Genomic DNA, 20338 nt, shown 5'->3' on the forward strand with positions numbered 1-20338 from the left:
TCATGCTTTCGAGCTCCATTTTGTGGTAAACCTCCTTGCCAATAAGACAGCTTTGCCCAGGGGATTCCAGTTCCCAGTCTTCGATCTATTCTTAACAGACGGCACACGAGCCCCCTCCCCAATAGTTCTCGTTCCCTCTACCACTGTCTCCTGCTTCGCGTTATGCAATGCCAGCACGGCCAAATGGCCTAGGAAAGTAGGGTGTTCGAGAAGTTCCTCGAGACGGACTTGGAGACCTTCTTGCTCTAGACACCAGGCCAATTGGCCCATACTGAAGATGTCGCCACCTAGCCCAAAGAACGAGGAGTTCAGCTGGAAAGGTGGGCGTGGGGTGTCCGGGTCTCTGCTCGGCAGGACCTGTTGCCAGGCTTTGTTGAGGATGTCTGAGTGTACGAGGAGCTCAGAGATACTCCTGCTGTTGAGGTTTGAGTTAAGGAAATGTTCTTCTGTGGGTCTAGGGAGGTCGTCGACGACTTGACAGGGCAGAGAGCGGAGTGTGGATGGAGACGGGAGAGCGATCCTGGGGTTGGTGATGAGGCTATGGGCTGTCTCGCAAAGCATGTCGAGGATTTTCGCGGCAAAGTCGGTGTCGATTGCGCTTCGTTGGGAATATGCGAGGGTGATGTAGAGTCTGCCGTCGCCAGTTGGTTTGGATACTACAGTGATATCTGTGAAGTTATCCACGACGCCGACACCTCCCATTCTATACATGTTATCATCGAGCTGCATATGTCCCTCGTACTCGACGCTCTGGTGGAAGACCGAGGTGGTAAAGAACGTGGAATCGGGCCAGTCGGTGCAGTTTCGGATTATTTCTCTGAATCCTAAGGACTCATATGGCATGTTGGACACCTGTTGATCCTGGAGGTAGCGAAATAGATCAAGGCCAGTCCATCGTTCTCCGAATTTTACCCGAACCGGAATCATGTTGAGACATGGTCCGACGGTGCTTTCGATGCCTGGGATTGTTGCGTTTCTGCCGCTTATTGTGAGCCCGAATACGACATCAGACTGCGCAGAAAGCTTAGCAAGTGTCATAGCCCATGCTGACTGCATAACCGTGGCGAGGGTTACATCGCCGATAACTGTAGCTGAAATCTCAATTGCTTTCTTCTGCGCTGTGAAAGAGCCAATATGTTGGAAATTGTTAGGTGTCTGTCTTCTGATGATATCGGTCATTTGAGATCCTTGGAGGAGTGTCGCCCAATGTTGATAGTGTTCCGGGGAGATACTTCCGGGGAGCATGCGCATGTAATTTGAAAAGGAAGAAGTAGGGGGAATAGGGCTACCCTCGTAACCCATCTTGATGGCGGACATGATTCGTGGCAGGCAGACGCCATCGAACTGAGTGTGTGACATTCTGATCAGGATACGGTGATGATTGGTGCTCTTCTTTTTCACGACATAGAACTGCACGTATTGCTCGCCTTGCCGTGGATCCTGTTCCCGGTCATGCTGCTGTAGGGACTCAGTATAGTCATCCAAGCTTTTATCTGTTTCATGAACAGTGATTTCCGGTTTCATCTTTCTTAGGACAACCTGGAAGAACTGGCCGTGGAAGCAGACAAACACTGTCCGAAGAATATCAAATGCATCGACCACTCGTAGGAAACTTTCTCTAAGCCTTCTGATGTCTAATGGACCCTTACCATCAAGGAAGAAGTAGTTCAGCATCCATCTTGACTTGAAGAGACTTGCCGTAATCGACATGGCTTGGAAATCTGTAACTGGAAGAACGTCGGCAATGCCACCTCTGAAGACACCAATCCTAGAGCAGATACTGGCCTGCAAAGATGAGTCGTCGATCGGTGTAGGCCTCAGCAATGACATCTCATCAGGTGTGACTGCCCTTGTAATAACGACCGGTGATTCTATAACTTTCTCACTAAGTTGAGTAACCTGGGTGACTTGAGCATGGCTCTCAAAAACCGCTGGGACATCCTTAGCGGTGACTATGGCTAGCATGTCTTCGAATACAGGATTGCTAAAGACATCTGCGACACTCAGTGCGAGGCCTTCCTCCCTAGCAGCGCCAACCATTTTCATGGCCGTTATGCTATCACCACCAAGCTTGAAGAAGCTGCTCTTGCGGATGATAGCACTGGAAGGCAGCCCTAGTGCAGAGCTCCAGAGTGTCCAGAGCCGCTTTTCAAGGCTAGTCGATTCTCTGCTGTCGCTCGATGCTCTGCTACGGTCGGTCAACGTCAGTGTAGAATCAGAAAGATCCTTTTCCCGAGGCATCCGTCTCGATGGGAATGAACCATTGGATGCTTTAATATGAAGCTCATGCACAGTGGGCAGAGCTAGCTTCCCTTCCTTGAGCATCTGGCTGATTGTCTCATTCACACGGATGTCAATCACTTTCCGTAAAGCATCACTGTTAAGTATGTCCAAGTCCGTCAAAGCGGGGTTACTGATAGCGGAGGTATCCTGGCTTGGGGCAAGCTTGAGCTCTGATACCAATCTGGACGGGCTCTCAATAAAGCATGTAAATACTTTAGCAATAGCATCCGCCAAGGCCTCTGCCTGGCTGTCAGACACCATATCTGTCCAGTATCTGAGCATAATACCCTCCCGATCCTTAGTAGTTTCAACATTCACCGTGACGGGGTATTCGGTCGGATCATATGTCCTTTGCATATCGAATGATATGGTCTTGTCACCGGAATCTTTGGGAATGGAACGATTTTGGATAGACAAGGTTGTGTTGAAAAGTGACTGTCCTTGGTGGCCAAGGTCATGTTGTATTTGTGCGAGAGAGCAGTTCTGGTGTGGAAGGTTCCCAATATAGTCACTTTGTACTAACTTGGAAATGCCCTCTAACGTCTGACCTGATGTAAACTTGATCCTGCAGCACACCATGTTGATGAAAATGCCAACCGCGTCGTGTATTCCGGGAATTGGAGAGTCACGGCCAGCGGAAGGGTAGCCAAAGCAGATATCATCCGAGCCTGTGAAGCTCCGGAGAACGACAGCCCAGGTTGTAAGCGTTAAATTAGCAAGAGTTATAGAGTTGTCTTCACAGAACCTTTGCAATTCAGAGAAACGGTCGAAGCTCATCAAGTGGGAGCCCAATTGGCGATCACCTCTTTGGTTAGAAGGGAACGATAAATGGCAAGGCCGGACCCCAGAGAGGTATTGCTTCCAATGTTCCAACGCCTTCCCATGTGCTTGGCTCCTGATATATTTGATATAGTCGCTGTATCGAGGCCCTGGTCCTGCAGGAAGCTGGTTGTTGTACGCTAACGCTAGATCCCTGAAGAGAACGTCAATTGAGCCACCATCAACGATCGCATGATTCATCTCGATTTTCATGAACACTCGTCCAGAAGTTGTCGTGCAGATTATCAATTGTTGTGGAAGCTTTGTACGTCTGTTGGCATTTATATCCTGGAGCTTGACCTGATCGAGCTTAACAAATGCAAGCGATTCGTCGCACTCGAATTCGAGAACAGCATCATCAGACACCTTGAGTACCAGCTGGTCGAATGCCCCGCCCTTGTAATTACTCTCGATGAACAGTGTACGCAAGGCCGGGTGTCGGTTGACTACCATTGTCCATGCCCTTCGGAGCGATGCTGGGTCTATACGTTTGCCCTGGAGAGAACGGACTTCAAAAATGCCATGGAACATGTACCCGCGTGGATCACGAAGTTGGCTGAGGAGGATACCTTCTTGCACTGGTGAGCACGGATAGATATCTTCAACTTTATTCCAGCTCTCAACTCCAATTCTAGGCAACGTTTTCTTGACAAGGTCATCCAATCCACCGTAGGTTGTCGGGAGCAAGGGATAGTCACTGAGAGTCGGCTCCGGCAGATAGTCTTTAAGAGAAAGAATCTCCCCTTCGAGGGTCCTTCTGCACTTAAAAATCCAATCCTGAATGCGTGATTTGTGTCGCATGTTTCTGTTGTACGTGAAAGAAATATTGAGCTTGTCTTTGATGATAATTGCTGAAATCTCAAAGAGCGCGAATCGCGGCGTTTCAGGCCCCATGTCACCTGCCAGTTCAAAAAATTCAGCATCAAATGCGCCCCCATAATGTTGGAAAAGAGATTCCTTGCGTTCCAACTGTTGAAGTTGGCCAAGGTAATTGAAGACTACCTCCAAAGGAACGGGGAAATTTGTAGGCCCATCCCCTGTTGGATGGAGGAGGCTCTGGGCAAAGTAAGACCGGCTATTATTAGCAATCTTGCGCCGAGTATCCTTAACTCGCTTCAGAGTATTGACAATGCCTTTTATATAGTTAGTAACGCGTTGCGGCGTTTTGTAAGGTGACCTACCTGAGCCTTCGTCAACATGTAGAGGACATAGTGTCGTGAACCAACCAACAGTTCTGGAAAGATCAATAGTAGAATCCCAAGTTTCGCGACCATGGCCCTCGTTATAAATTGTTGGAACTTTCCGGTCGACAAACACCTGACGGAAAGAATGGATGATACTTGAGAGCAGGACTTCTACGGTCTCTGTTTGGAGAGCTTCATGGCAGCGGCCAAGAATAAACGCAGTAGCCTCTTCGGTCAGTGTAAAAGACTCGATTTTAACGTGACCATAGAGGTTTGGTGAGTCTGCCATGCCCCAGTAAGCTATATTAGGCTGCTCAATGGAGAAAGGAAGTTCAATGATCCCATTTTTCCGTTTGCTATTCTCCGCTTGGAGGTCACACCAGCCCTGGAATGACAGCGGCTTATCAGAGGGCAGGGCACCATTTTCAATAAAGTCTTGCAAATCCTGTAAGACTATCCTCCAGGAGACCATATCAACACAAAAGTGGTTGGCTACGATGAAAAGAAATTGCTCGTGGCTGCGTACTTCAAACAGATCTGCCGCAAAGATCGGTCCATTCTGGATATCCAGACACTCCTGGCTTTCCGAGATCTTGGACAACATGTCAGATGAGTCGTTGATCGAGTGCGTGCGGAACTGATACGATGAATTAATATCCTGTAGGCTCTGTTTAGCTTAGGGAATTTCAAGTGTAGCAGACATCATTGCGCAAACCTTGGTAATCTTCTGTTTCCAGTTTCCATCTGGGGACTTGCAGAACCGTGCCCTAAACATAGAATGTCGGTCAACAACCCCCTTGACAGCATTCTTCACAACATCGGATCTTGTCCTTCTTGTAAGGCGGACGGTCATGCTTTGATTGAAGCGAGCTCTACCCTGGAATTGGTCGGCCGTCTGAATGTACAGCCCTTGGATTGGCGAAAGGTTAAACAATTCCCCAGACTTCTCCTGGTGTTGGACTTCCTGGACGGTGGCGACAGAAGTAAGAGCAAGCTCGGTCATTGAGTTGCTCTGAAGTATATTGTGGAGGGTCAAATTGAGTCCGTGCTTGCGAGCCCTAGAAATGACTGCCATTCCTGTGATACTGTCACCTCCTATGAAGAGTTAGCTCCCCGCCATATCTTAATTAACCAACACACTTACCCAAGCTAACAAATGACCGGCTAGGATCAATCTTTGATGATGGAACGTTGAGCACCTGAGTGAAGATATCACGAAGGATGTTAATAGAGGAACCATTGTCGTCCTCATTCTTGTGGTCAGTATTTCCTCGTTTGATGTTGTCGTAATCCTGCATTATACGATCATATGTCTCTTCATTGATGTTCTCAATCCAAGCTGTTATCTTTTTCCGGTCTAACTTTCCTGAGACTAGCATTGGAAGCTTTCCAATCACAGCCCATGTCTGGGGAACCATGTAGATGGGTAGCTGTGACTCAAGGCTTTTCTGGATCTCCTGGAGTTCAGAATATGCGACATCCATCTGATCTTGGCTGATGAGCTCGCATACCCCATCCGAATCAAGACCATTCCCTGAATTCAAGGACTCTAAGGACAGGATTGCAACCAGACGTTTCTGAATGAGTCCCAACTTTGGAAGGATCACAACAGCATGGCGCACCCGACGATCTCCGCATAGGCGATGCTCGATTTCACCAAGCTCCATACGGAGACCATTGATCTTAACTTGGTTATCTTTCCGACTGATATATTCTATTGAGCCGTCTGAGTTGTACCTGACCAGATCGCCAGTCTTGTAGATCCTCCTTGGAGAAGGCAGGGAACTCGGAAAGTCATTTATCCATGTTGGTTCATTAACAAAAGCTTCCGCAGTTTTCGCAGGACTTTTGAGGTATTCTCTTGCTAGGGCAGCGCCTTCCAAAGCTAGTTCTCCGATGGCACCCAACGGAGAAAGCCGGTTATGATTCTCAGGGTCAACAACCCACGTCAAGGTGGAAGGTATGCCGTAGCCAATATAAGCAGGATTAGTGCTCGGTGTTACGTCGTTCAGGACTGCAAAGATAGTTGTCTCTGTTGGTCCATAGCCATTGATTAGTTTAACGCGATGGGCCCACTTCAGAACTACCTCCCGAGACAGCTTCTCCCCACCGCAAGCAAGCACTTTCAAAGACGGCACTGTCAATGGTTCGATAATGCTTGCTATCGACGGAGTCAAGAAAGCCCACGAGACGTCCATTCGCCGAATAGCACCGGCAACGTCATTTAAGCGCTCCTCTTCACTCGGAATGCATATACAACCTCCATGCATCAGGGTGGCAAGGACTTCCATAACTGCGGCATCAAATGTAAGAGAAGCAAACTGGAAGGCTCGAGCATTTTCGTTCAAATGCACAATGGGCGAGAAAGCGGCAGCACTGCTTGCCAAAGCGCGGTGCTCAATAATGATACCTTTGGGGCGTCCTGTGCTCCCAGAGGTGAAGATTGCATAGGCCATGTTCGATGGTGTGGCAAGATTAGAGGTTGAGGCCTTCCTCGTAAGAGCACTGTAGGCTCGGATAGTCTCTTGGCTGATAGGGACAATCGTCTTAACAGATCCTGCGTATCTGTTGCGATATTGAGATGAGCATAGAATTACCCGTGCTTCAATCTCTTCAAGGATCTCTTCGTGTCTTGACGTTGGATGAGCAGGATCCAGAGGCACGAACGCCCCACCAGCGATAAGAACACCCAGGATAGTGACTATTGCCCAGACAGATTTATCCAAGCAAACAGGCACTAATGTTTCAGGACCAACTCCACGGGAATTAAGATAGGCTGCGAATGACGAAGCATATCCATACATTTCTCTGTAAGAAAGCTGACCGTCCCAAGCACAGATAGCCGGCGCTTCAGGCTGCATTGATCCCTTCTCACGGATGATATCATGAACACATCTATCGACGAGAGTTGGATGACGCTGATTCCACGAATAGATCTCTTGCTTGTCCTGGGGACTAGCAACTTCAAGGTCTCCAACCTTTCTTGTATCCTTTTCAGAGAACGTAAGCAACTGTTGTATCACATGTATGAACTGATTTGTGAGCCTTTCAGTTTGCCAACTATCTAGTACAATCTCATCATGATGGACAGTCAGGACCAATCTTAGGTTGCTGATCTTGCATTCAACAGTAAGTGGATGAGTGAAGAAATCTCCGCTTGTCTGGTTATTCTCTGGAACCCACAGGTCTTCATTCATATTTCCCTCTTCTGTCTGTATTACTAGAAGGTTTTGGAAATCACAAGCGACGGCTGTGTTATCACTGAGTTTGCGTATTCGTTGAAGTCCAGAGTGCTGATGAGGTATCATCGCCGTGGTGAGCTTGCGTATGTCCTGCAAGAATTGGGAGACTAACAGCTCGTTATCAACCTGTATGCGTGTAGGAACTGTTGTAAGGACAGGCCCAGCGACATCAGTAATTCCACGTAGATTGATGTTCCTTCCCATAAGTGTTTCCCCAAAGCAGACATCATTAGAGCCAGTGTGGGCAGAGATAACGATGGCCCACGCAGCGCGAATCAGCTCGGGTAGAGTTAAGTATTTGCTCTCTGGGATCCGGCTGATCTCCATACTGCTATAATGCCGATTTCCCACACGTACAGCATCCGGCAAAGAGGCTTTGCTTTGAGGGAAAGGCGAGCATGAGATATCTGCGAGCTGTGTTTTCCAGAACTTGTCTGAATGGGACAAGTCTTTGTCCTGGAGGTGGCTTATAAACAACTTGTATGGAAGAGTGGAGCAGTTAGCCGAAGAGTCCTTATATAGCTCCTCTACCCTCTTGAGGACCAACGGCACACTCCATCCATCGTATAGTGCATGGTGTACTGTCCAAATAAAATAGCGGATAGAGGAGTTTTCAGACTGAACAATGGAATAGTCAGTCAGCAACCCTCCATTATGATTTGGCAGCTCAGGTATGTCATCCATGATATCATCGATTGTCGTTGCAGTAGTCCAAGAAATGGGTCCCTCGCTAAGCACAACTTGAACAAACCCCATAGAATCTGTGTGTATGATACGAGTCCGTAGAATGTCAAATTCATCCACAGTTTTCTGCCACGCAGCTTTGAATCGCTTCAAGTCAACTTTGCTGGTAAGCTTGAATATTGGTCGAGCGACATAAGCTCCTTGCTGCTTCATTGAGAGTGTAATGAGACCTTCTTGTACTGGACTGCAAGGATAGATGTCAGATACTGATCCTTTAGATACACAGCACTGGTCAGCAGCCTCTTGTAAGGCGTCTTCGCGGGTCAAAGAAGCAGGTAGAAGACTAAATGGTTCGACAGTCATTTTATTAGTTTCTGTTTTAGAAGGCTCACAGATCTTTGCCATTTCTATCAAGATAGGGTTCGCATATATATCTGCAACAGTGAGCGCGATTCCGTGAGAATGAGCGGCGCCCACGAGTTTCATGGCTGAAAGAGAGTCGCCACCAATCCCAAAGAAGCTGTCTTCGGTGTTGACAGAGCCCGGTGCAAGTCCCAATGCTTCTTCCCACAAAGTCCTAAGTTTACCCTCGGGTTCCTCTTCTGAGATTTGCCTAGAGCCAGCACTGAAGGTAGTATATTGCTTCAGCTCTTCTTTTGGCAGAGGCTCAACCATGGCACGGAGACCTTTACGGTCGAGCTTTCCAGTCGCTGCAAAAGGTAGGCGACTTATTGGGAAGAAGAGCTTCGGTATCATAACAGTCGGTAAGGTCTCTTTCAGAGAGCTATGCAGTTTCTCCACCATGTCCACAGTGGCTTCATCCATGGAAAGTAGTAGGTCTAGACCATTTTCTTCACTATGACTATTGACATCAATAGTAAAGAATACAGCTAGGCATTTTGCCACAGTCCTTGCTTGTGGGCTGACCACCTCAACGGCAACCTGGGTGTTTGTTGGCAAATAGCCAATGCATTGTTGTTCAATTTCTCCAAGCTCGACGCGCTGACCATTGAGTTTGATCTGGGTGTCTTTGCGCGAAACAAAGCAAAGACTGCCGTCGGAATTATAACGAACAAGATCTCCGGTGCGGTACATCCGCTCTTTATGCTTGAAGATCTCCTGTAGTCCCTTATGTTCAATCCACTGGGGATCTGTGATGAAGACCTCTTTAGTTTTTTCAGCATTGTTGAGATAGCCACGTGCAACATTGCAGCTTTCTAATATCAATTCACCAACTGCTCCGATAGGGAGAAGGCGATGGTAATTCTGAGGGTCAACGATCCATGTCCTGCCAGCAAACGCAGTACCGATTGAGTTACAGTCATCAGTAAGGCGTCTTCCTCCATCTGCCTTTACGCTTGCTGTAGAAGCCACGGTAGCTTCAGAAGGTCCGTATGCGTTGATGACACATCTGTCTGCCCAGCGATCGACATGGCTGATCGTCATCTTCTCTCCTCCCATTATGATGGTTTTCAATGTAGGAACGGAATCTGGATTTAGAGTACTTGCTGCGGATGGGGTCAAGCAGCACAGATTAGCTGCCATTCTACTAATTGCTCCAGACAAGTCGTTCATCCGCTCTTCCTCGCTAGGAATGCATATACAGCCGCCTGTCATAAGGGTGATAACTGTTTCCATCACGTTGACGTCGAATATGTAATTCGAGAACTGAAGAACACGAGTCTTTGGGCCCATTCTAAATGTCTTGGTAAACGTTTTGGCAGCTATTCCAAGCCCAATGTGCTCAATGACTGACACCTTCGGCTTTCCTGTGGTACCGGATGTGAAAATGGCATAAGCTGCATTGTTGACTTTTAGGGTAGCAGCAGGGATGACAGTTGCTGGACCTGTGAGTCCATCAATTGTAGCCTCGCAGACTACAAACGCAATGTTACAAAGCCGGGACGCTTTCTCGTAATGCTTAGCGGAGCATAACATGACATGAGCTCCAACGTCGCCTACTAGGCCCCGCAGCCGAGCTTCTGGATGACTAGGATCTAGGGAGACGAATGCGCCGCCAGCCTTTAGTACAGCGACTTGAGCGATAACATACCAAGCTGACTTCTCGAAAAACAAAGCCACAAAGTTCTCGGGGCCAACTCCAACTCCTACCAAATAGTGAGCCAGTCGAGTTGTTAGGTGCTCTACCTCGGAGTATGTGAGGTTCGTATCCCATGAGCAGATTGCGGGAGTTGACAGCGGGAGGCATAAAACCTGTTGTCGAATGACTTCATGCGCACATTTCTCAGGTGTCTCCGGAAGTTTCGTATTCCACTCGCCTATCTTCTTACAAGATTGTTCACTGAAAAAGTCGATATCACCCACCGTCTTTCCCCGTGAGGTATTATAAAGGACGGAGTTCAGTATATGCTCGAAACAGTCAACGATGTCGGAGATGTTTGCGTCGGACAGACATTCTCTTGAGTAGTAAAAAGAGATCTTTTCTAGCGAATCGAACTCTTTCGTGTCGACCACAATCATATACGCATTTAACGTGAATAATCCATCGATCAAGTCCGTAGCAGTTGAGTATTCTGATACGAAAGCAGTATTGAAAATCGATGTGTCCTGCAAGCCAAGCCCTAGTTGGATCTCGGAGAGAGTGATGGAATGCTTCGCCCCTTGATTCAACTCTTCATTTCTCTTCTGCACCACCCTCTCGAGTTCGATATCGTCTTTCAAGTTTATTCTGCAAGGTAGCATTTCCGGTGTGTCCGACGTCCGGTAACCGAAACAGACGTCCTCCAAGCCCGTATAGCAACGTAGGACTAAGCCCCAGATAATATGTAAAAGAGAATTCATAGTCACTTCGGCCGTTTGGCACACCTTCTGTACTTTTGCTTCATCATTGACCTTCAAATGAACCACACCATGTTCTCTTTCGACTGCCGTGTGAAATAGGGACGGGAAAAGACAGGGTTCAGCGTCAGCTAAGTATTCTTTCCAGTACTCTGTATTAGCATTGGTGTAATAAGGGCCCTTTATCTTCTTAACAGTGAATTCGAGTCGAGTACTTTCAGAGAGGCCTTGAGCAGCATCTCTCAGGGCCTGGCGGTCTAGCCGACCAGACGACCTCAAAGGTATATCATGTACTGGAAAATAGAAACTCGGCACTTGAGTCGCTGGCAGTGAACGTAACAAAGTCTTGAACACTCTGGTCGCAAGAGCATGGAATTCGGGGGAGGAGTGCGCAATGATGTGACGAGATGCCTCTGTTTCCGTAACGTAGCGATCCTCAAAGAGTATGAAGACTGCAAGACAGCCTGTTGTTCCTTGCTCGTTGCAACAGTCAATCACCTCTACCACCGAACGATTATCCGTCAATAGGGCCAAGTCGATACGCTGCTCGATTTTTCGAATGTCCTCTTGCATTCCGCGCTCAATCACTCCATCCTTTCTTCCCATGTACACCAGTGTCCCATCTGAATTGTATCGAGCCAAGTCTCCCGTCCTGAGCATACGTCTAGACAACTCTTCTTCATCGCCAGCTGCTCGCTTTCCAAACTCCGTGCTCCATTCAGGGTTCTCAATAAAGCTTTGATTTTTTTGTTTCTCGTCGTTAAAGTATCTCTGGGCAATACCGGGCCCTTCTAGCACTAGCTCTCCAGTGCACCCTACAGGAACTAGGACATTGTAGTCGGAAGGATCAACAAGCCATGTGACACAGCCATTACCCAGTCCAATCTTTTCCGGCTCACTTGTTCTATCATCTGCATTGTGAACACATGTCGAGGAATATTCTGCTGTTCCGTAGAATGTATGCAATTTGACTTTGGATAACCAGATGGATTTGACTTTCTCAGTCAGGCGTTCACCGAACAGTGAGAGACATTGGACGCCAGGAACATCTGCCGGACGAATGAAAGAAGCGACGGTCGGAGTCACATTTACTAGGTTTGCGCGTAATGTATTGATGGAAGTTGAAAACTTGGCTTTCTCATTCTCGGATGGGATACAAACACATCCGCCACACATAAAAGAGCCGAAGAGTTCCTGAACGAACATGTCAGACGTATAGGGGGAAAGCTGGAATACCCTGGTTTCAGGGGTCATGTTGAGCGCTGAAATGAAAGCTTCTGCTCTGGCCAGGATAGCATTGTGGTTTAGGACAAGTGCTTTAGGGTTTGAAGAGCTTCCCTCAGTAAAAATAACGTAGCAGTCATCTGACGGCTGAACAGGGACAGAGACAGGCTCATTTGAGAGACACTCAAAAAGCGACCAGCTCATAGGAACAACGTAAGGCATTGTGGCTTCGAGTAACTGAGCTCTGTCTGGCGATGCAAGCGCTACCTGTGCTCCATCATCGACAAGCCGATTAAGAAAGGAAGTCTGCGACTCGGTGCCGCCCATTGGGACACCAATTCCTCCTGCTTTCAACACCGCTAGTACAGAAACAGCTTGCCACATAGACTTGCCAATGTCTAGGGGTACCAAAGCACCTGAGCCCACACCAAGCTTTGTGAGGTAGTTTGCAAGAATCGAAGAGAGCTCATCGAGTTTAGCATATGTAAGTTCTCCGTCCCAGGCTTTTATGGCAGGAGCATCCGGGCGAGACTCCACCTTTTCGTCAAACATCTCGCGGACACTCTTGTCAATGGCCTTGTGTGCTTGGCTGTTCCATGCTGCTATCTGCTGCTTGTTCTGGTCGCTCAGTCCATCGATCGAAATAACCTTGTTATCTTGGCAGTAGACTATATTCTCCAAAGCCTTGAGGAATACACTAGCAACATTGTCTGCTTGGCAATCTGACAAAGCCGTTGTCCAGTAGTTCAAGTCAATGTGCGCATCATCATCAGCAACTTCGACATTGACATACAGTGGGAATTCTGCAGGATCGTATATAGATCCTACCTCCACAAACTGTACCTCTTCATTATTGCTGGCTGTACTTGGTAGGAGTTTCCTGTATGAGACACCAGTGTTGAACAACGTTGTGTCCGACAGTTTCAAGGCGTGTTGTATATCTATTAGGGACGTGTTTCTGTGAGACAGCTGTTCCATATAATCATTTTGGACCTGACATAGAAGATCTTTTATCAAACTGCTCTCAGGTATCCTCATACGGCAGGCCAAAAGCGTTATAACAGGCCCGACAATGGACTCAATGTCTTCGACCGGCATATCTCTCAAAGAGGCCAGGTAGCTGAAACAAACATCATTGGATCCACAGAATTGACGAAGAGTGAGTCCCCAGGCTGTACTAATTGCTGTCGATAGAGTTACCGCACCCTTCTCACATGCTCCTAGAAGTTCGCTATAGAAGCTAACATTCAGCCTAATGCTTCGAAGCTGTTTATTGGAGGGGCTGCCATCATTGAGGAGGGGGAAAAGGCAAGGCCTAGAGTTTGACAAATAGGAGGACCAATACTCAGTGCTGTCATCCTGCTCCCGCAAGTACTGCAGAACGTTCCTGAACATCGGTCCGTGGTGTGTTTCAAGCTTCCCACCATATGCCAACTGTAAATCTCGGACAATAATAGATATTGAAGAACCATCCATAGAGGCATGGTTTATCTCAAGTCTACAGAATATTTTTCCAGTAGTAGTCTGGCAGATAGTGAATCGATGGGGTGGTCGATGTGCGAAATAGGTCATTGGTCCCTGCTCGTCAAACGTGGCCAGCACATCACTCTCGCTCATGCCTCTCATGATCTTCGGTTGAGAATCAAAAGTTTTTAGAACCACCTGGCAAAACAACTCCCGACTAGTGAGTTTGTCCACAAATATGGTCCGTAACATTGCATGATGCATCACAACTTCTTGCCAAGCAAGCACCAGCCGATTGAGATCAGGTTCGCTCCCTAAGCCCTTCACCTCGAATGTGTCGTGCACAGAATAGAGACTTTCATCTCGAGAACGGCTTAAAAGAATACCCTGCTGCATGCGCGAACAAGGATATATGTCCTCTACTTTGTCGGGAGAATCAATTCCAACGCTCGGCAACTTATCCAACAATATTGTCTCAAGCTCCTCATATGTTAAAGAAAGCATTGGGAAACTGCTCAATGTTGGTTTTGGTGCAAGGGATCGTAGCTTTGGGCCAAGGTGCTTAAGCAGATTATGGCAGCTTGAGATCCAATCCCGGATGGGCTGTTGATGTTCCATATATCTGTTGAATGAAAATGTAAAGCGTAGTCGTCCCTGGGCTACCATCGCAGAAATCTCAAAGAGTGCAAACCGCGGAGTATCCTCGCCAAAGTCGGCTGCTCCTCCACCCTGACCAGTCTCTCCAGCCATTTGATTCATAAGCTGGAATACACCATCCTGTCTCTGCAAGTCTCGGTGCTGACCGACGTAATTGAATGAAATTTCCATGGGGCAATGATGTCCACGGTCCTTCTCAACTCCAACCAGGCGCCGTGCAAATTCTTGCCTGCCGTTATCGGTAACACGTCGACGAAGATCTTTAACACGTACAACTGTCTTTACAGGGTCATCTTCCGCAATGCGCTGTAATGCTATTGGGTGTAAAATGGTGAACCATCCCACGGTACGTGAAATATCTATCGCACTGTCCCAAACCTCTCTGCCATGACCTTCATTGTAGATCACTGGTAAAGATCGGTCGTTGAAAGTCTGCTGGAACGAGTGTAAAAGCGAGGCCAGAAAAACTTCAATAGGCTCTGTCTGAAGGCTTTGGTGACAGTCCATCAAGAGGGTGTGGGTGCTCTCCACATCAACCTCGAAGGTTTCACAATCCACGTCCCCGTAAGTAGTGGGGCGGTTTTCCATTCCCCAGTATGCGAAATCCGGAGCAGGAAGAGTTTCCAATCCCCTCCCCGTGTCCGGTTTCTGGCATTGTGCTGTTTGTAACTGACACCATGTCTGGAAAGGCAGAGAGCCACTTTGCGACGAAGCTTCATGCGGATTCGAAAGTAGATCCTCCAAATCTTCCAAGATAATCCGCCATGAAACAATATCCACAACTAGATGGTGAGCAATGAGGGATAAGACACGGTCCTTCCCATTTACATCAAAAATATCGACCGCTAATACTGGCCCAGTGAATGCATTGATGCATGACTGGCTATCGGCAATGACATGCTCAATCTCCTGTTGGCCGCACACGTCGTGCATGCCCCAACGGTAAGAACCAGGGACGTCTTCTGTAATACGCTGCTGCAGCTCTCCAGCACCCAATGCGGTCAACCGTGACCTAAGCATAGAATGCTGACTGACCAATGTTTCAACGCTGCGACGTAGATCATGATTATCGACATGTTTATTCAGGCGAGTAAGTACGCTCTGGTTGAAATGCCCCTGGCCCTCCTTACGCACCATGAAATGTAGCTTTTGAATGGGCGAAAGGTCGAATGGTTTTTCAATCACCTCCTCGTAGGATGCTAGCTGCTGAATCTCTTTTGCACGCGTCGCCAGGTCCCTAATGGACTTGCTGCGAAGCACATCTTGTACCGTAATGCCAATTCCCTGCTTCTTACAGTAGCCAACGCATGTCAGGCCTGCAATCGAGTCACCTCCTAGACTTAAAAAGCTTTCGTCGAGGCTGATATGGCTTCGAGGCACGTTGAGGACTCGGCTCCAGATCAACGCCAGTTGCTCCTCTGTCGCATTTTCAGACCGAATGTTCACTTCGTTAGAAATAGAATCGGGTTTGGCGAGTTGGATGTTTGGATCTTCTCCCAGTTTGCCAACCCAGTTTGCAGTTGCTTTCCTGTCCAATTTACCGGATACGAGGAAGGGCAAAGTTTCAACGCACAACCACACAGTGGGAATCATATATGCTGGTAAGCGCGCTGACAACCGATCACGAATCTGTGAGATGGCCTCATTCTTCTTCGAGTCTTCAAGAAGTCTCAGGGGTTTTGGCTCTGAGTCTGAGCTGTCGTCAAAAATGGACAAAGATAATACTGCTGCTAGTCTGCCTTCAGAAAACCCGGATTTTGGAAGGAAAACAAGACAGTGTTTTATCTTTGTGTCAGTATTCAGGTTATCTTCGATCTCACCCAGTTCGATTCTTTGTCCGTGAAACTTGACTTGCGTGTCCTTCCTTCCTAGATACGTCAGTGAACCAGCGTCAGAGTTGTACCTTACCAAATCACCGGTCTTATAAAATCTCCGACCAGGCGAGCCTCCATCCTTGTCCTTCGCCCAGGCTGGATCATAAATAAAAACCTCGGCAGTTTTTTGCTGATTATTGACATATCCTCGAGCTAGAGAAGGCCCTTCAACTATCATCTCCCCAACACAACCAACAGGAACAAGCTGGTTGTGATCCTCAGAATCTACAATCCAGCAATGGACACCTGTAGGAAGACCAATATCTCGGCAGTCGGAAGACTTGGTGACTTTTGAGTTTACTGCAGCCGTAACAGCAGTCTCCGTAGGACCAAATCCATTCACAAGGTTGATGTTTGACCACGTGTCCAGCTGCGACTGAGACATTGCCTCTCCAGCAAGCACGAGAGTTTCGAGTCTTGGGATATCCGATATATTGATAAAATCCACGAAGGATGGCGTTAAAGTGGCATGGTTCACTCTCATGTCGTTGATTACCTTCGTTATACTATTCAAGCGTTCTTCCTCGCTTGGCACACAGATGCAAGCCCCAACCAACAACGCTGTCAGAATTTCAACCAGACTGGCATCAAATGTATGTGCCGCAAACTGTAGTACTCGTGAATCAGAAAATACACGAAGCTGCGGCGCATGAGCCATTGCACTGGAGACATATGCTTTATGCTCCATCAATGTACCCTGTAAACGTAAGTTTGAAGAACAGCTCGGTTTTCTTCCGGAGTTTGGAAATAACAAACCTTTGGCTCTCCTGTTGATCCAGAGGTAAAAATCACATAGGCTGCATTACAGCTCTTCACTTCTATCGAGAGGTGTACTTCTCCGTGGGGAATTGAAAGCTCATCCCAAGTGTCACTGTCTAATGGTATCAAGTTCTCTACAACTGCACTTAAGCTCTCGGCATGGTTTCTGGAACAGAGCATAATGCTTGCCTGGACGGATTGCGCAAGAGACTTCAGACGAGGGACGGGGTGTGCCGGATCCAAGGGCACGAAGGCACCACCAGCCTTCAAGACAGCAAGCAATGCTACTGTGTTCCATTTCTGGAGGAGAAGGTCAGAAACTTCGCTGCCCACTAAAAGTCAAAAGCAACATTTGTGCGAAGGAGGTCAATTCTTTTTGGGCTTTCAGACTACTGGTAACACTTACGGATTTATCAAAACATAGCGCTACTCGGACTTCCGGGCCAACACCTTGAGCTTGGAGGTGATATGCAAGTTGAGAAGCTAACAAATCCAATTGGCTATAGGTCAAGCTTCCATCCCAAGCACACACGGCTTCTCTCTCAGGACGAAGAAGTGCCTGCTCATGGATGACTTCATGAATACAGCGGTCATGGCTCTCTAACGTTACTGCATTGAACTTATAGACGCGAGACAAATCGCTGTCTAAAATGCCGCCCAGTTTACTCACGGCTACATCATCTGCCGCAAGAACTCGTGTTAGGGCTTGCTGGAAATAACTGGACATGCTTTTCATTTGCTCGGTTGACATGTCGTTATTCCACCACTCCATAAACATGCCGACATCTTCATTTAAGATCTTCACGTGAAGGCGAATGCGGCACTGTTGATTAAAAATTAAAAATTGTTCTATTCCAAAAGAGGCTCTCGGAGCATGCAACCTACCTCGTTTGGGAGAGTGATTACCGCCGCGACCGGCTGTACTGGGATGTCTTTTGAGGTTCTCGTCACATCACGACAGTTTCGGATCATCATCATAGTGTTATACAGCCGAAAGCCTTCCTGAGTAGCGCTCCACGTTCCACATTTTTCAACGGAATTAGCGAGGTCATTATGACTTCTGACTCTTTCGAGCAATTCACGAATCGAGTCATTTTCGCTGAGTGTGACCCCATATGTACAGAGAGTTGAAGTGTTTGAAGATTGGGTCACGCTTGCGTGTTGGAAACCGAAACAAATATCTCCAGAACCGGTATACCGGTAAAGGACCAAGGCCCACGTGGTTTGTAACAGAGCGGCCAGTTGCCCTTGATGCCATGCCGAAACCAACTGAGTGGTCTCTGAACGGCTCGTCCTCGTCTTCATCGACATTGGCCGCTTAGGGCCTTCAGAGAGAGGACTGAACTTTGGCAAAAAACATTGGGTAGAGTGGGCCATGGTGATCAGTGGCTATCTGCGGAACACCGCAAGATACTAAGATTGGGGTAGATTATGAATTATGAAGAGAATGTCCAGGGACGCAAACAGTTCTTACTGTACTCATTCCCACCTTTAAATTGGAGCTTGGATCCATGGGGTACAGTCATAGGGTCTCAGAATTTGATGCGACGAAAATAGATCAATGGAGCTAAGGGACTCCATCACATCACTAAGGATTCGAGCAAATACTACACCCATAGGATACGAAGGCACAGGAACCAATGACAAAAATTGTACGTCTGAACTTTAGCCACCGAACTACGTCCTGTATAATTTCTTCCCTTGCCTCAGCCCGAGGCCAGGCGATGTCCGGCACAACCTCAATGGTTTTCGAGCTTCTGCAGGGGGCCTGGGCCCATGTGCATCCCCCGGTATGGCTTGAAGCCCAGGAAATGATAACCCACATGGTGGACCCATACCGAAGAGAGGCGAGTAAAAAAGGGGACTAAAGAGGAGAAAAAGGCAAGTGACTAAATGTGAAAGGTTTTCAAGCCAGAGCCATGTAAGCAGTTGCCCCATCGGAATCCTTGAAGTTCGTCCCGGTCTGGAACAAGGCCCGGTCAGTAATGTGATGATCCCAGATTAGGTAGGTGTGAAGTATTCCGGTTCATTTAAGTGTGCTGTTGGAGGATTCGGGTTTCTCATAGGCCCAGTATTATTTCTCAGGGAACTAAGCAGGTGCTCAGTGGGTGGGTAATTCGGGGATCCACCCACAGATGGAGAGAGAAGTTAGGTACATACCTGAGGTACTACTCGTACTAAGATTCTAGGATTCTAGGATTGCCTGAGGTACTCCGTACTTAGGTGTCTAACCTGGAAAGAAAGCTCCATACCCCATCAGGAAGTCAAGTGATGTCGCCCGGGGGGTTTTTGATTGGGCTTACCGGAGCTCGTGGACATAGAACATGTCGAGGTGTATATCAGCATCCTACATACAGATCCCTTAGATATTTCTAAATTCCTACTTTATATCTACATAGAATAGATAGAAAGTTGCAATCTCCACCAGAAGAAGCAACCCCCTCCTTCTCTACAATCCGTTGAATGCTGGAATACCCTAGGTCAGCAGGAACTGTGACGGCCCAAGTAGCACAATGTGGACCAGTGAGTTTTCGGATATTTTATTCTCGATCAATCGGTAATGGCTGTGGCGAACTATGTGATCAAGCTAACGGTTTAGTAAAGAATAGTGATAGAACGACGTTCGCATACAAGACTACTTAGGTTTACATAGGAGTCAATTGACGGAACAGGCTCGCTTAGCACCCTTTTACGAGTAACTAGAGACTCAGGCGTTATGAGAATTAGCTTCAGTATCGGGTTCGGCTAGGTCATCCCTGGGTTGACGTGTACAATTTCACCATCGTTAAGTATATGGTGCAGAGATTTTCCTGCGTGATGCCTATATTTGGAGAGCACATCAAAAGGAAATCTCGGGGGATTTGATGCGATTGGCCAGGTCGCACTGAACATTGTAGAATTTTCACACCAACAGAGTGATCCTTTTTTACCTCCACATCGATGAGGAAGTGCAGTGTATTCGTTAATATGAACGTCAGAGGATACTAAACTTCTATGCAGGCGCAGCAAGGGGGATGAAGCTAGTAACCTCGCAAAGGCATTATCTGCATATCGGGCCGATTCTGTCACACCTCGTAATATTCTTTTTGCTTTTTGCGAACAAAGTCCGAGGGCGACTATTACCAAATCTGGTACCTCCCAGGTGATAGATAATTTAAAGCCCCACAAACTTCCTGCTTCGGAGATCTCAACCGATTATTATACTGATCATCGAAGATCCCCGCGACAGCTACCGGGGAATAAAGGGCGAAGGCAAAATCTTAAGTGTTAAACTAATTCCGAGTACCATCCAATCAGGGAAACTGTGCAACGGGCAGATATTTCAATAGGTGGTGATTGGAGTAGTAAA

At 47.5% G+C, this 20338-nt stretch overlaps 1 protein-coding gene across 1 annotated transcript; it reads right to left on the minus strand.

Moving 5' to 3' along the window:
- Window positions 1-18366, minus strand: nrps1 (nonribosomal peptide synthase Pes1; the record flags this gene model as incomplete). The annotated part of the gene is made up of 8 exons (XM_032045866.1): window positions 1-4235; window positions 4284-4944; window positions 5002-5381; window positions 5431-7297; window positions 7358-16927; window positions 16987-17289; window positions 17396-17812; window positions 17875-18366. The coding sequence occupies 8 exons, from the start codon at window positions 18364-18366 to the stop codon at window positions 1-3; spliced, it is 17925 nt and encodes a 5974-aa protein (XP_031905695.1).
- Window positions 18367-20338: the final 1972 nt, after the last annotated feature.

The sequence above is a fragment of the Aspergillus alliaceus genome (genome assembly GCF_009176365.1).
Source record: "Aspergillus alliaceus strain CBS 536.65 unplaced genomic scaffold BDW43scaffold_2, whole genome shotgun sequence".
NCBI lineage: Eukaryota > Fungi > Ascomycota > Eurotiomycetes > Eurotiales > Aspergillaceae > Aspergillus > Aspergillus alliaceus.